Source organism: Colossoma macropomum, unplaced genomic scaffold (assembly GCF_904425465.1).
Source record: "Colossoma macropomum unplaced genomic scaffold, Colossoma_macropomum, whole genome shotgun sequence".
NCBI classification, from domain to species: Eukaryota; Metazoa; Chordata; class Actinopteri; order Characiformes; family Serrasalmidae; genus Colossoma; species Colossoma macropomum.
In genome coordinates, this window is record NW_023494792.1 from 35,981,654 (window position 1) to 35,996,624 (window position 14,971).

General features: G+C 37.7%; 1 protein-coding gene across 1 annotated transcript in view; it reads left to right on the top strand.

Annotated features, from left to right (window-relative positions):
• shisal1a (shisa like 1a) overlaps nt 1–14,971 on the top strand; it is a 50,046-nt gene that overhangs the window by 22,998 nt on the left and 12,077 nt on the right. The window contains exons 3-4 of the mRNA XM_036576994.1: nt 3,988–4,201; nt 10,896–11,207. Coding sequence (XP_036432887.1) covers nt 3,988–4,201; nt 10,896–11,207 — 526 coding nt within the window. The remainder of the gene's footprint in view (nt 1–3,987; nt 4,202–10,895; nt 11,208–14,971) is intronic.

The window sequence follows — 14,971 nt, forward strand, 5'->3', positions numbered from 1 at the left end:
ATTCATTACTTGATCACACTTACATATCATTTTTGGACTGCCATTCTGGTTATAGAGCTTTTTCTGAATGTGTGTTTATGAATAAACTGTTTTCATTTCTATTTAGCTTTTTGTATTCTATTTACGTAATGACAGTAATGAATGCAGCATGCTTTTTTCCATCATTTGAACAAACGGAGAGAAAATGGCTTTTATATTAATTACTATTTACTGTTTTTCATTGCACTAATTACAGACTTGGCCTTCCTTATCAGAACTTACTCACTTAAAGTCCTTTTTGCATCATTCTAAACTTTCATGCATGCAAAGTCTTGACTGCAGGCTACATTCAGCCAGTTCTGTTTGGCCACAAGGATTTGACATTCATTTTAAGACCCATTTCTGAAATGATGTGCCGAGACATGTCGCCAGTTCCACGGCTAAGGTTTCATAGAAAAGGCCCAATGAGTAGCAGCTGTAGATGTTTTTGAAGGGTCTTTGAATTTTCGTCCCTTGTTGTTTGTTGCTAAAGATTATATTCTGTCCATTGTCCATTACTTTATATGGATATTGAACCCAGGAAGTTTGAGTTGCGAACTAGCTGTAGCAAAACCTGATGAGTTTTGTACTACAGCATATATTCTTGCGCTGGTAGTGAGTTTTTAAGCATGTCAGTGGCACTGCTAGATTGACAATGGCCTACTAACCAAAAATATCCAGCCAAAAGTTATGCTGTGGTCAGAAACTGATAATTATTGCGGGGCTAGAGCAGTGGTTCCCAATGTCATTCATGGCAACCCCAGGTTCTGTACATTCTCTACTCTAATACACCTGACCCAGCACTTGAGGGGCTTGTTAATTAGTTAATTGTAAATTAGTTGTGTCTGATGTGTAAAATGAGGGAAAGCACAACAATGTACAAACTGTGGGGTCCCTAGGGCTGACTTTAGGAACCCCTGGGCTAGATGGTAGCTAACACAGATGGTTCTTTGAGTTATACCATAGAGGAACCACTTTTTAAAGGCTTAAAGAACCTTCATATTAGAGGTCTGCTTGGGACCGATTTTAGTCTCATTCTTAGAGAAAATCTGCACCATTTTTCCCAGTCCCTTCGCAACTTAAACCTTTTGTCCTGCTCCCGTCCGCCGTCCTGTAAAGATGTTTTTTTGTCATGATTGAAAATGACAGCCACATGTCAGACTTGTACGTAGACATGTATTCGCCTTTATTAGGAAAACATTCCACAACTGTGGCCATCTGACAGTCTGTCCATTTCTGTCGTCTACAAGAAATCAATGTGGTGTTCACATTATTGGTTGCTTCACTATTTAGAATGAGTTTTTAATTTTCATTAGTTTGCTGTTAGATGTCATTTATATATGCTAATTATTAGGCGATTGTTATCATTTTATTTTGGCAGTTTATTAATTTGCAGGATTTCTCAGCACGGATGTTGAATCATCTGCTCCTGTGCATGACACTGAAAATTAGCCCAACCCAAGAAGATTTTGTGGTGGGTCCCACCCAGTTGTCTACTTCACATAAGACAAAGTTTATATACCAATTTCTGAGTTCTTTCTAGGACCTTTACATTATGTGGGGGTTCTTTAAAATTAAGAGAGGTCCTTCTCACAAATATCTCATTTACCAAAATGGTTCTCTAAAGAACCACCTGTTGAAAAGTTCTTTAGGGATCCAAAAGGAGTTCTTCTATCTATGTCATAATACAAAAAACCTTTTCTTGCACCTTTATTTTTAAAACTGTAGGTGAACCAACAAGGGTTGTGTGTCCAATAAAGCAGCCAGTAAGAGCACACAGTGTTTAAAAACTCTGTATAAAAGAAGCACTGCCATGTCAGCGTCACTGCTGTGCTGAGAACGGCCCACTGCCCACATAATATCTGTTCATCGGTGGTCCTACAGTTGTCTCGTTCCATTGATGGATGCGGTAGAGGTGGTTGATAAATTGTGCAGCAGCTCATGAGCAACAGTCGGTAATTGTGAACCTACAAAGTGCACCTATATGGAGGTGCAGCTGATAAACTGGCAACTCAGATAAACAAATTTGCCTCCAGTATTCCCACTCCAAAGCACAATTTTGTATGCACAGACAGGAGAGGTGCCCTGGACTGGGAGTAGACCTGAGTGAAGACCCCTGAGTTCTTCTGTCCATCCCATTTATCTGTCTTTCAGACCCTGACAGCTCTCATCTATATGCAAATGATGGCATGGCTGCGCTCTTCCTCCAGAAGGTTGGATATGAGTTTGGAGGCGAGCAGCTGATCTAGAAGACTGACTCAACGGTCGGGGCCTAATGAGCAAACAGGGGCATTTTGAATTGTGCTGGGGTTTTTTAATATAAAGGGCAGAATTAAGAATGGCCATGGTGCTGGTCTGCCCTCTTATTTGCTCAGACATTAGAACCTTTCACAGATCATCAGGCTATGTCAATTGTGTGCAATTACCAATGTCAGGACTATTTCATGGTGGTTTGGTTGGGAAAGTGAAGAGCCCTCTACTGTGGGCTGTGAGCGAAGGCAGGATATAATGTGCTATTCATGATATTCAAAGTCATATTCAGAAATTCTCAGGGTGCTCTCTGCTTGATTGCATAAGGTGGAAAGTCTCTCTTGTACACACTCAAATTTCCTTAAGAGTGATAGTTTCTTTAGAATGGTAGCTTCTCACTGATGCCTCATAGCTGAAAAGGCTTGCAGTGACAATAAGTTGTAAGGATTCTGCCTTCCAGTATTTAGTGAAACACATCAAATAAACATCAAACCTTTTGGCTGTTACCTTTACAGAACATGTGGAAGTGCTATGACTGTACACAAGAATCAGAAAGAATTGTTTGTGAAGTGAATCATGCTCACTGCATGTCACAGCAAACTGATCTGTCGTTTGTCTCCTCGTCATGTATCAAGACCTTTACATAATGTGTTCTGCATGGCGTTTGATGTACTGAATAGATGAATTGTTAGAGTGGAAAGATAAATGTGCACTTGCCAAAATATGCAAATCAAAAGTGTTGAGTCATTGTTTATTACATTCAGGGCACTGTACAGTACTGTTTATGATCAAATGTGCACAAAAGTATTTGGACACATACACATTACACCTACAGGAGAAGGTTTGAAAATAAGTGTGTAACATCATCTGGTCAAATTACATGTGTTGTGATTTTCTAAGTGAAAAGAAGATAACACATTCTCTAAAGAAAACACACTTTAAAACGGCATTTTTCTGCACATTTTAGTGCAGTTTATATGCTTATATGCTGAGTTTAACATAGGAAAATAAAAAAGAAAAACTTGCCACAACTTTTGCAGTTACATTTTGTTTTAGTTTTAGTATAAATATTTGTAATTATGCATTAAAATGTGTAGAAGTCTGTTTTCTGTAGAGGGTGTATAACTTGGTTTCACACAAAGTGTAAAACACAAAGAGTCATAGGCGGAGGCTTATTTTAGCCACACCCCTACATTTTAGAGAAAAAAGTGAATTTGCATCCCTGTCCCTCATGGCCACATGGTGAGCAGTTGGTTCCCATTGTTTTGGAGTAAAAGTGTCCCAAGGTCTGAAAATAAATGTGTAACATTCAGATTTGTCATATTTTCTGCAACAAAAAAGAACTTTTTTGTGTTTTATTGAAAAACCTTATGATTTTATGTGTGTACAACTGTTTAAAGCTGTGCTTACTAGTCATGTACTGGCTAACATTTTTGTGTTCTGCTCAAAGTGAGCTAAAATTGTTACTACCTAAACAGAAACATTTGGTAAAGTTTTGGTGGTGTTATGATTGTTTTGGTGGTGACAAAATGGAATGTTCATTAGTTTTAATAAACTAAACATAATTAAGGCACAGGGACATTTAAAGCAAAAGGAGTCTAAAAAAGTCTAAAGTCCAAGTCAGTTTAAAGTCCAAAATGTGCTTTTAAATCTGACTTTAAACCAATTCAATAGAATTATATAGTACACAGTACAGTAATCTTCATGTTTTTCTTTCAGCTCTTTCAGCACACTTCAGGGTGTGTGAGCCGTACTCCGACCACAAGGGGCGCTACCACTTTGGCTTCCACTGCCCACGTCTTTCTGACAACAAGACCTACATGTTCTGCTGTCACCATAACAACACCGCATTCAAGTATTGCTGCAACGAGACGGAGTTTCAGACCATCATGCAGCTCAACCTCACCACCAACTCCGATGGCTTCACTCACAAGTGAGTAAGAGGAGGGTTACAGTGATGACAGAAACCTACACACTTCCAATTTTGTGCCATTTTGTTCTTTACCACTATCACTGGACATACACTGATAGCAATCTGATCTGTTTTGAGAGGTAAGTTTACCTTAGACGTCCCTTGAAATTTGTAATTTTGTTATAGGTTATTTTTTTTATTTTTAATCTTATCTCTTCCATTGACACACATGTTCACACGACTTAGACCTACAGGCTTTCACACAAACTTGTGGAGTCCAAGCCAACTTGAGTGCATTCTTTCTATGTAAGAAAGACATATCAAATATTAAGAACTCTGAAATTCATATCAAAATGTCGAAGGTTCCACTTGTCATTTAAATTGTTAGTAGAATTTATATTGAAAATCTTTGTATTAAGTCAGAAAAGCCTGCAAAAAGATGCATTTTCATTGTTTCATTGATCACTACATTTCTAATATATATGCCCTTTCCTGCTTGCCCCTTCACTGTAATGCTGTACTGCAACTCTTTGACTTCACCAGACTCTACATATCTTCCTTTGAGACGCTGTGCCAAGTCTTAATGGCAGCCCCTTTCAGCTGTTGCTTGTTTTGGAAGATTTCTGGGTTCAGTTTCCTTTTCAACACGTGAATTGCATGCTCCGTTTGATTTGAATCAGGAGACTGACTTGGCCTATTGAAAACTTTCCACTTTTTCTTTCTGAAGAACTCCTTGTTAAGTGTGTGAAATGTGTTCGTTCAATTCCGCCTTGCTGCATTATGAGCTTCCATCCGAACTGTTTTGGGCAGGATGTTTCTGTACACAGTGTTTCGGTACATTCATTCTTCTGCTATCATCATCATTTAAATCATCAGTAAAGACTGTTCCAGAGGCAGTGATGCATGCCTACACTACAACACTGCATTGTGTGCTTAGGATCATTTGCAGTCTTTTCTCTTTCTGCACTTTTTTGTCTTTCTTCCACATTGGTTTGCAGAGTCACCTCATCCGCTCATACTTTGTTCCTGAACTCTTTGTGTGTCTTTGCAAATTCCAGTCTGGTCTTTCCGTTCTTGGTGCTGATGAGAGGTTTGAGTTTTTCAGAGCAGCTTCTGTATTTCTCTTCTCTGAGTCTGCTGTGAATGGTGAACCATGATACTTTCACCTCAGCACTCTGCAGACTCTCTGACTTCTTTGACTGTTATTTAGGACATTTTCTTCGGTCTTGTTGAACCAACCGGTCATCACAAATTGCTTACTCTTCCAGGATTTTCTGTCTTTTTCAGCATCTTCCATAATATTTATTTTGCAATGTTCAAGTACTCTGCAGTTCAGTTAGTTCAGTTTTTTAGTTTATATCCTTTCCTCAAAACCATACGCAAAAGACAAACACCAATTGCTACAATCAATCCTATACATTTACAGCCCCTTTAAGGGGAAATGCTTGCATTTTTTTAAAATCCCTGCATAGTTCATTTGTTGAGATGTGAAATTGTGCTCTGTAGAAAAACCTAATGATTTAGACATTTTGTGTAATAACTTTCTGTAAGGGGGCTTTTAGAGGCATTGCACTCAGATGTCTGGTTCCTTTCACCACCACTGTGAACAATTCTGACTAAGTGTCTTTAGAATGGAGTGTTTCACATCAAAGTGCTCGGAGGTGGTTGTGGTTTTCAGACTAATTAAGCAGGCATCTACTTAGACACTTGTAGAAACTGTTGTCCTAGAACTCTTTCATATTTTATATTTATATTTACATTTTTTTCTATAAATAAACATTATCATAATAATAACCATTCTAACTGAAAAATGATGTTTTTCAAAATTTGTGAAAGAGCTACTGATCTTGGCATTGCACCATAAAGGTCACTTGAGGTCATCTTTATGATGCAACGACCTTTCCCCTCTTTCATAAAAGCATGTCAAGATAAAAGTCCTTTGTTTTCAGTTGTGCCGCCTGACATTTGAGGAAGTAAAAACTTGCGTTCAAAAGTTTTCAGTGAGTTGAGTACTGTTAAAGTTGCCTCATGTTGTCAAAACATAAAATTGCTCCAAACTATTTTATTTACAATTTTAAAACTAAATTACTCTTTTTACTTAATCAACATATATGGTTGGACAGTTGCACTACCTAACATATTCAGACTTTTGGAGGCAAAAAGAAACTAAAACTAATTTTATATGGATGCACTGAAAATGGTTTCACATGAGAGAGGTATTGTTGAATAATGTAATCTATGTCATGTATTTATTAAATTATTATTTGGGAAAATAATGTTCTTGGACACAAAAATGCACATCATTTTAATGACCCATGTTACAAAGCCTGTATTATAGAGTTGAAGCTGTACCGGAGTAAAAAAAGAACTGCTTATATTCCAAAGCATGCCCCTTCATATATGAAACATGGCAGCATGAACATGAATGTGTTTCAGTGGAGCGGGGTCTTTATTGATGTTACTGGCAGCAGCAGGATAAATTTTGAAATAAACAGAATCATATTATCTGCTCAGATCCAAGTAAATGCCTCAAAACTTTGTGGATGGTGCTCGATTTTGCATCAAGAAAACATAGTGCTAAATTAACCATACCAAAAAAGTGCTCTGTTCTTGACTGGCTTTATCAATCACCCAAGCCGAACACCACTGAGTATGACGTTCATGAAATATGAACAGAACTGAAGAAAAAAGCACTGAAAACAAGCAGGACTTAAAAAATGCCTGCATTGCAGGCCTGGCAGGGCATCTCTGGGGAGGATGACTGTGGGTTGTAGACCTCAGGCAGTCAATTGTGGCAAAGGATTTGCAACCAAGTAATAAGCATGAGAGTTCATTTAAATTTGTTTAGGACTGTGTTCATGTGATCTAGTTACTTTTTAAATGAAAGCTGGCATCCTGCACTTTAAACTTTTCATTTAAAATCCTGAATACAGAGCTAACAGCAGAAACTGTGTCAGTGTCCAGTTACTTACAGACTGCACTGTAAAGCGAGAGTAAGGTACGGCTGCGAGTCAGTGCAGAGACAGTAGCCCAGAGACAGGTTCATCAATTTTTATAACACTTCCGTACATCATGTGCATATGATGTAAGAAATGATGTAAGATAGTGTAGACCAAGTTCGTTGCTGGACTTCGTCTCCAGAGTTTCAACATGCTGACTTGTTCATCTTGTAATTGCTTGTTACTGGGACTTGAAACCACACACAACAGATCTTGGAGACATTAACTTTCTTTTACAGTCCCTTTTAGTTCTGGAAACTCCAAAGTACAATATATATACTAGGGAGAGAATGGTATATTTTGAAAAACAATGTTTACATGTTACGAACTTCTTTATTTCAGAAAATCAAGGAAATATGGCTCTCCATCATATGGGCTCTTATATTGAAATGCCAAACAGGCTCTAGATATTAACTGAGTAAATGTGGGGTACAATCTCCTAAGTGCTATGTGTAGATATTTTGAGTAAAATGATGAAATACCATGATAGTCTTACTAAATTACACTAAAATAATAACTGACAGGTTTTCATTGTTAAGCTGATAATGGACATAGTCAGTTATCTCATAATTACTTGTAGTAACAAGGTGGTAATTATAAACATACACTAAATTTCAATGTAATGTCACACATTTAAGCAGGAAAGTAAATTGGAAACACCTCCAAGTGCAAAGTAAGTGATATGACATAAAATGATGTCACAAAATGCAAAGATAGTAAAGGGTAAATGGTAAAGACCCAGTAAAAGCACAGTCAGAATCATTGCTTTCTTTTACAGCCCAATTGTGTTTATAGGTAATAGACAGGTATATAATATGTAATAGACAGGTACATACTATATAAGAGTCTTTGTACTTTAGTAGTCTACGATCTTTTTATATCATAAAGCTACCTGGAACTTTTGACTGTTGCTCAGTACTGTGGAGTTTGTACCACATGCTCAGTTAATATCTAGAACCTGTTGGGCATTTCAGTGTGATTTAGTTACACTGCCTTGGAGCTTACCATCATGTTATGCAAAATAATCACCTCCTACTTAGATCTTAAGAAACTGTAAAAGGAGGCATTACCAGCTTGCTACAAACTACAATTTGAAATCACTTTCTGTTGCAGCTTTTTGTTTAAGGAAATGCAGCAGTACTCGTGATCCCCACATTGCTGTCAAAGTCTTTATGAAGCTGTAATACAGAGAATGCTAATAAAGCAGATTTTGTGTTGGCGATTAGAGTAAAGAAGCAGTGAGCTGAAGAGCAGTGAGCTGACCCAGAGGTCAGAGAGATTCTTTCTCTCCTGAATGTCAACACAGCTTGTTTATCCCTCCAGCAGATGATAGCACATTTGTATACTTTGCTTTTTTGACCTTCATTTTCACTTATAAGCATACTTGCTGAGACTGTAACATATAATGAGCATAGACGAACATCCACGCATGAAGTAGGGATGTGAATTCTAATTAGTTCTACTATTCAAATCTGCATATTTAAAAGGATAGTATTTGAATATCCCAACATGAAAAGAATTTACAATGTTAGGAATGAAAAACTAAAACCTGGATGCGTATCATTGCAGTGTAGCATCAGGTTTGACTTATTTATTTATTTATTTATTTATTTATTTATTTATTTATTTATTTTTAGTTATTTTTCTTTGTTTTAGGCATATGAGATTTATTTTACTACCAGTTGACCGACAGAATATTAACAAATTTTGTGTTTCAGATTTATAGCCCCACTTACACCATTTTGCTTCAGATGAGAGTCTATATCAGTCAGTCAAAGCGTCACACATAAGATCTCAGTGACTTTAACCTGTCATAGGATGCCACCTTTGCCACAAGTCTTTGCCACAAGTGAACTGTATGTCCAAGCCAAGAATTTTTCACAAACCTTGCCAAACCTCAGAGTATTGGCAGAAATATTCAGTATATGTGAGCTTTATACTAATTCAAATACTGCTTGTATCTAGTCAAATGGCAAGCCTTTGTTAGGTCTGTGCTTTTTGATCCACCATTTACAAATTGTTTGTGCGCTCTCATGTGTGGAGTGACAGCATTCATCTTCTGATTTTATGATGAAAGGACTGCTCAGAGGTTTTTTCAGTACCATCTCTCAAAGCAGAAATCAATTAAGCGCTCAGCGGGCAATGTCTTGTATGAGCAGCTGAGAGTGTGAGTGCAATGCAGTAATACACAACACCCACATTCATGTGTAGTAGATACAGGTATGAGCTTCATTCCATGAAATGGATTTGTTTCCTTCAACTGTTACATCTAGATATAGATATTGCCTTGTCAGGCATCGTGACGTTTTTCCCCTGACAAATCATCCAGCCCTCATCCCTGAAAACGAGACAAAGGGTCTGTTCATTAAAGAAGCTTGTAAGCGTGCCCTGGCACTACACAGGCGTGAAAATGTCATTTCACACTTCCAAGCTCCGATTGATCCTCCTGGGCCTCCGTAGTCTCTGAACAGTTTCTCTACCATGGGGCCAGCTGCACAGCTCTGCTGCTCTGATCTACTCACCAAGCCCTCTTAGCATCCTGCCAAAGCAATCTCCACAGCCTACGGAATGCAATTAAGCCACCTTGCTGCCGCATCACCGGGCTACGACCTCTATTTTCATTTCATCTCTTGATTTAAGTGAGAAGAATTTGGTCCATTTTTCCATTACAAGAATTACAAACACATTTCCTCTCCAAGAACAGTTTTAACACTTCTCTGGGAAAAGGTAATTGTGTTCAGAACAAGTAGAGGTATAACGATACATGATATATTCTGGTTTTTGCACTGTGATACACTACATTTTCAATAAACAACCTTTGCCTCAGTTTGAGTCCAATAGCAAAACAAGATCACAATACTGGATGAAAAATAAACACAAATAAGTAATTTTATTAGATGGCAAGTAAATTTAGATTTAGTAAAAATTATTTTGGGTAGAGTGAGGGGTGAGGGGGATATTCCTGCTTTTACTGTTTTTCTTTTTCGTAAATATCATGGAATGTTTTTTAATATTTTTAAAAATTTTCTTGGAGATGAAAGCTTACTGTTTACTGTTTACTGTAGGTACTGTTTATCTGATCGTGACAGTTTTACTGGGTTTGGAACCTGCATTTTTACTTATCATTATATTGGACTTGCTCCTTCCTCAGCCTTTGTTTATGTTCTTCAGTCCTGTTTGTAAAGCATGTGAGCTCATCATGAAGCTGCTTGAGAGAGTGATCAAGGGCGCGAAAAGCGGCATCAAAACAGAGAGGCCTAATTTCTCAAAGAATTCAAAATTTTGAAGTTTTGATTTGTTTAATATTTTCTTTGGCCTCTGCAAAATTCCATAGTTTTGTTGTCTTAATTATTCTAAAAAATAGGGAAAATAGAAAAATGAGGAGAACATTTTATGAGTAGATGTGTCCAAACTTTTGACTGGTCATGGTTGTAAAACATCTAGTAATAATCAACAAAAACACTTTCCTTTAGATCAATAGAAACATTATTAATCCTGAAGGACATTGCAAGCTTACAGAAGCAACAAAAATACTGTGCAAAAAAAGTACATATAATAGGAGATGCTACAAAAATGATGAACAGAATTTACAGGAAACTAAAACAACACTGTGTGATTACAAATGTGTAGTGATGTATATGTGTGAACATGTTTCTGTGTCATTACTGACTATTAATCCTTCTCTTGCTCTCACTACTGTTTCGCTCTGTCCTCAGTAATTACACCGCTCTCATTGGCGTGTGGGTTTATGGCTTCTTCGTCATGGTCCTGCTGGCCCTGGACTTCCTCTACTACTCAGCCATGAACTATGAGCTGTGTCGAGTGTACCTGGAGAAGTGGGGACTGGGTGGACGATGGCTAAAACAGGCCAGGATTCAGTGGCATGGTGTAGCTGTGGTTCAGGAAGGAGAGGTGAACTCTGGGACGGGCCCAAGCCATGGCTCACATCAACACCATCACCCCAGACACAGCCTGAGAGGAGAGGCACAGAGCCCCACCCTCATGACCTTCCAGACCTCCACAGCCTGGTTAGTCTCTTCCATTCTTAGAAGTGGAGCCATTAAACACAGTTTATATAATGAACTATATTGTTTTACACTTGTTCAAAAGTGCATGTATTGGTGGATTCAGCTATTTGAAGACTTGAAGACACTTATTTCTGATATGAATGTGAATGCTTTACTGTACAAGTACAACAAGATTCGGTGTGCCCTGAGCTAGGGCTGAATGATTTGGATAAAATATCCAATTGCAATTTTTCTGACTAATACTGCAAATGCAATTTAAACTGCGAATATATTCTATAAATTGAGGTTCAGGCCTTTTTTCTATTTGACAAGACCAGAATATTGACCTTTACTAGCTTAAAGCATGGCCCCTTAATGTAGTGTGCCAGACTGCCAGTAAGTTGTGTTTGTGAAGTCAGAAAACATGGAGGTTTGATTCCCTCTGATTGGTGTACCTTATGTAGAGAGTTCTCAAATTCTACGTTATGCGGTTACATTTTCCCTCTTAAAACTTAGGACAGCGTTTTTGATGATGTAGGCTATAATTTTTTAAAAATTGCAGCTATTGCGATTTGAAAATTGCACTCCTTTAGATGGCGATTTCGATATAAAAACGATTAATCTTTCAGCCCTACTCTGAGCTACATAAATTATAAAATTTCAAAGACTAAACTACAAAAAAGAAATAAAAAGTAGTGAAAATGTGTGCACATGTAATCACATCTTTAAATGTGAATGTATGCAGTCTCAGACACTGATGTGTACATAGTTCTTGGATGTGAGGTAGAAGTACAACAGTATGTGTGTGGATGTTCAGTGTGGGAGTATAGATCTAGGGGTCTGGTTCAGGAGGTTTATTGCTCTAGGATAAAAACTGTTTCTCAGTCTGGCAGTACGGGTGCTGATGCACCTGTAGCTGGGCTGTGGAGCAGTGGAACTGTGTTCTCTGGAGTGGTGGAGATCTAGTACCTTCGGAATGAGTGACGTTTGTGATCCAGAATTAATCATCAAACATCAGTATCTGACCTCACTAATGATTTTGTGGCTGAATGCAATCAAATCCTCACAGCAATGTTCCAAAATCTAGTGTGAGTCCTTCCCAGGAGAGCAGAGACTGTTAGTGCAGCAACTCCCATTTCATTTTGGATTGGATTTTGTAAGAAATGTTGGACAAGCAGATGTGCCAGACACAGATTAAGTTTAAGCCTAGACTAAAATAGAATTTCCAAAGGTAATTCTGATATTTAGCCCAAAATTACGCTGGGAAACCAACACATAGTGTACATGTAGCATCCTTTAATATCATCGGAAACACTGAGTAGGACAGTGAGTGAAAATGTGCCCCTTAATCTGGCCATTAGAAATAAAGCCTCATTGCTCAGACCTCTAGCTCCTCTCCTCTCTCTTCTTCTGAATCTGGAGGAACCCTGCCATGTGCACACACATTCATGTGCACTATATGTCTAAAAGATTGTAGACACCTGCTCATCCAGTGTTTCTTCTGAAATTCATCTATTTATGGAGAGTTTTTACACTAGATGTTGGAACATTGCTGCTCCAGAACATCCCATCCTATTGGTGAATGCTTTTCTATGGAGATTATTCAAGCTGTGTGCACAACCTTAAAGTAGCTGAATTCGCTAATTAGAAGGTGTGTCTAGATACTTTTGAAAATCTAAGATAGGTCTATTAACTATACGCACCACCTCCACCACCAAACAAAATTGGTGTTATTTGCTTTATTCATTATTCATTTATTTCATAGTTGTAGTTTACTCTAGCCTGTGTTGCAATCTGGTCCTAGAATAATCTGATATTTTGTCACTGTTTGGAGTGACAAAATAGGGGTATTTATTTTGATTGTTATTGTGATATATGTTGTGATATTATAATGTTTATTGTAATACAGGTAGACCCAGTAGGCCTCTATGTTCAGGTTATCTCTTTTCACCCCATTCAAATTCGCCCCACTCATTTTGTTGGTTTTCTAAGTGAAAATAAGTTAACACATCCTCTACAGAGAACAAACTTAAATATGGCATTTTTCTGAATTTTTTTGTGCACGATTTCTATTTGCCTACTGAAGTTAACAAATTCACTAAATATAAAACATAAAATACAAAAAGGTGTCATAACTTTTGCATGTTTTTTTTTTTTCAAAATTCATGTTAAATTGAGCAAATAAACTGTAATTGTGCACTACAATGTGCAGAAGTGAACTTATTTTCACTTAGATGGCAACAAAACATGTCATTTGACCAGGTGTGCCAAAACTTTTGCATTCATCTGTGTGTGCAGTGTAGATCTGGGTGATATGCTAGTGAAGGTTCTTTGCCCCATGTTAAGAAACTAACAGGTTGAGCTATGGGAAGGAGTAATTAATCTGATCAGTGGGTGGTGACAGCAGCTCCACCCACAGACTGTCACAGCACAAAGATGATAATGTTGTATCATGTCCAGGCTTTGATTGCCAAAAGTGCCCCAGATGGCCACAAGTCAGTTGATCTTTTACAAACCTGTTGGAAAGATGCCCTTTTTACACCAGTGATAGAAGGTCACACATTTTCAGTCAAATCTGTCAAATCTGATTGTAAAATAAGTGTATGCAAATTTCACAGACAGGTGTGTGTTAATTTGAGTATAATAGTTTAACTTGTTTTGTGGTTAACTAACAAAAACTCTTGTCAGTGTCATCTATAATCCCAATAATAAGAATAAAAATGACAATAACACTAATAATATGAGTAATAAAAACGATGTAGTTGCACTTTCATATAAACAGATGCTGCAACTATTCCATGTTCCATTTAAGGAAATATTACACTGTGTTTTTGTTTTATTATATTGACACTGCCCAGAAAATAAACAATACAAAACACTGCTAATGCTGAAGGTCTCATACACTAATACAGCATTTAAATACATTATTTTAGAAAAATAGTCACACTATGTAATCACATCATTCTTCCACCTTCAAAAACTAAGATGTTTTGTTTATTTCACATTTTATTCTTTCCAGTCATCGTAATTGTAACACAACAAAGTTTGGTCAGTAGGAGCAGCACACTCACTGCTCGACCTCAGACTCCGACTGCAGGCACAGCCATTGGCTCACGAGTTGAGGCACGCTGACGCTGCTTCATTTAAACGATATGTAAATGAGATGCGCTGAAGTTGATTTATCATTTGTTCTCGAATCTCTCTCTCTCGAATTTCCACACATACGAAAGTTTCATGAATTGGATGCAGAGTAGTTTGTAAGTCACTAAAGATGGTCAAATTTCCACTCTTTTTTATGCAGCTTTGATAAATAAAGGCCAGTGTATTAGGCAGAACGGATAAGGCAGCCTGAATCTGCTGGCAAGGCAAATAGTTAATGTGTACTTCATATACCTCAAATAGCATTACCACGATTAGCCAGTTAAACTTTACTAGGCTTAGTTATTAGCTACACAGTGGCCAACTAAATCCAGTACAAACATTTGGAGATAAGTATTTAAAAAGATCAGAATACAGGCTTTCCGTGTAAAACACCCCATGCTCTGGTGAATATTCTGAAATGGATTGTGCTGAAGTGCACTACAAGTCTGATGATAGAATGCGTAAGGAAAGCAACACGTATTTAACACGTACATGAGCATGGATTTGATACACTTCAGTTCATATGAGGGATTAGCCATGCTTTAGGAACACAGGCAAACAGAAATGGCAGAAAGCTGGTGTTGGCTTGAAACTGTGACTACTGAGGGAATTTTTGTGTTTCGCTGCATTTGCTGTTGGATTGC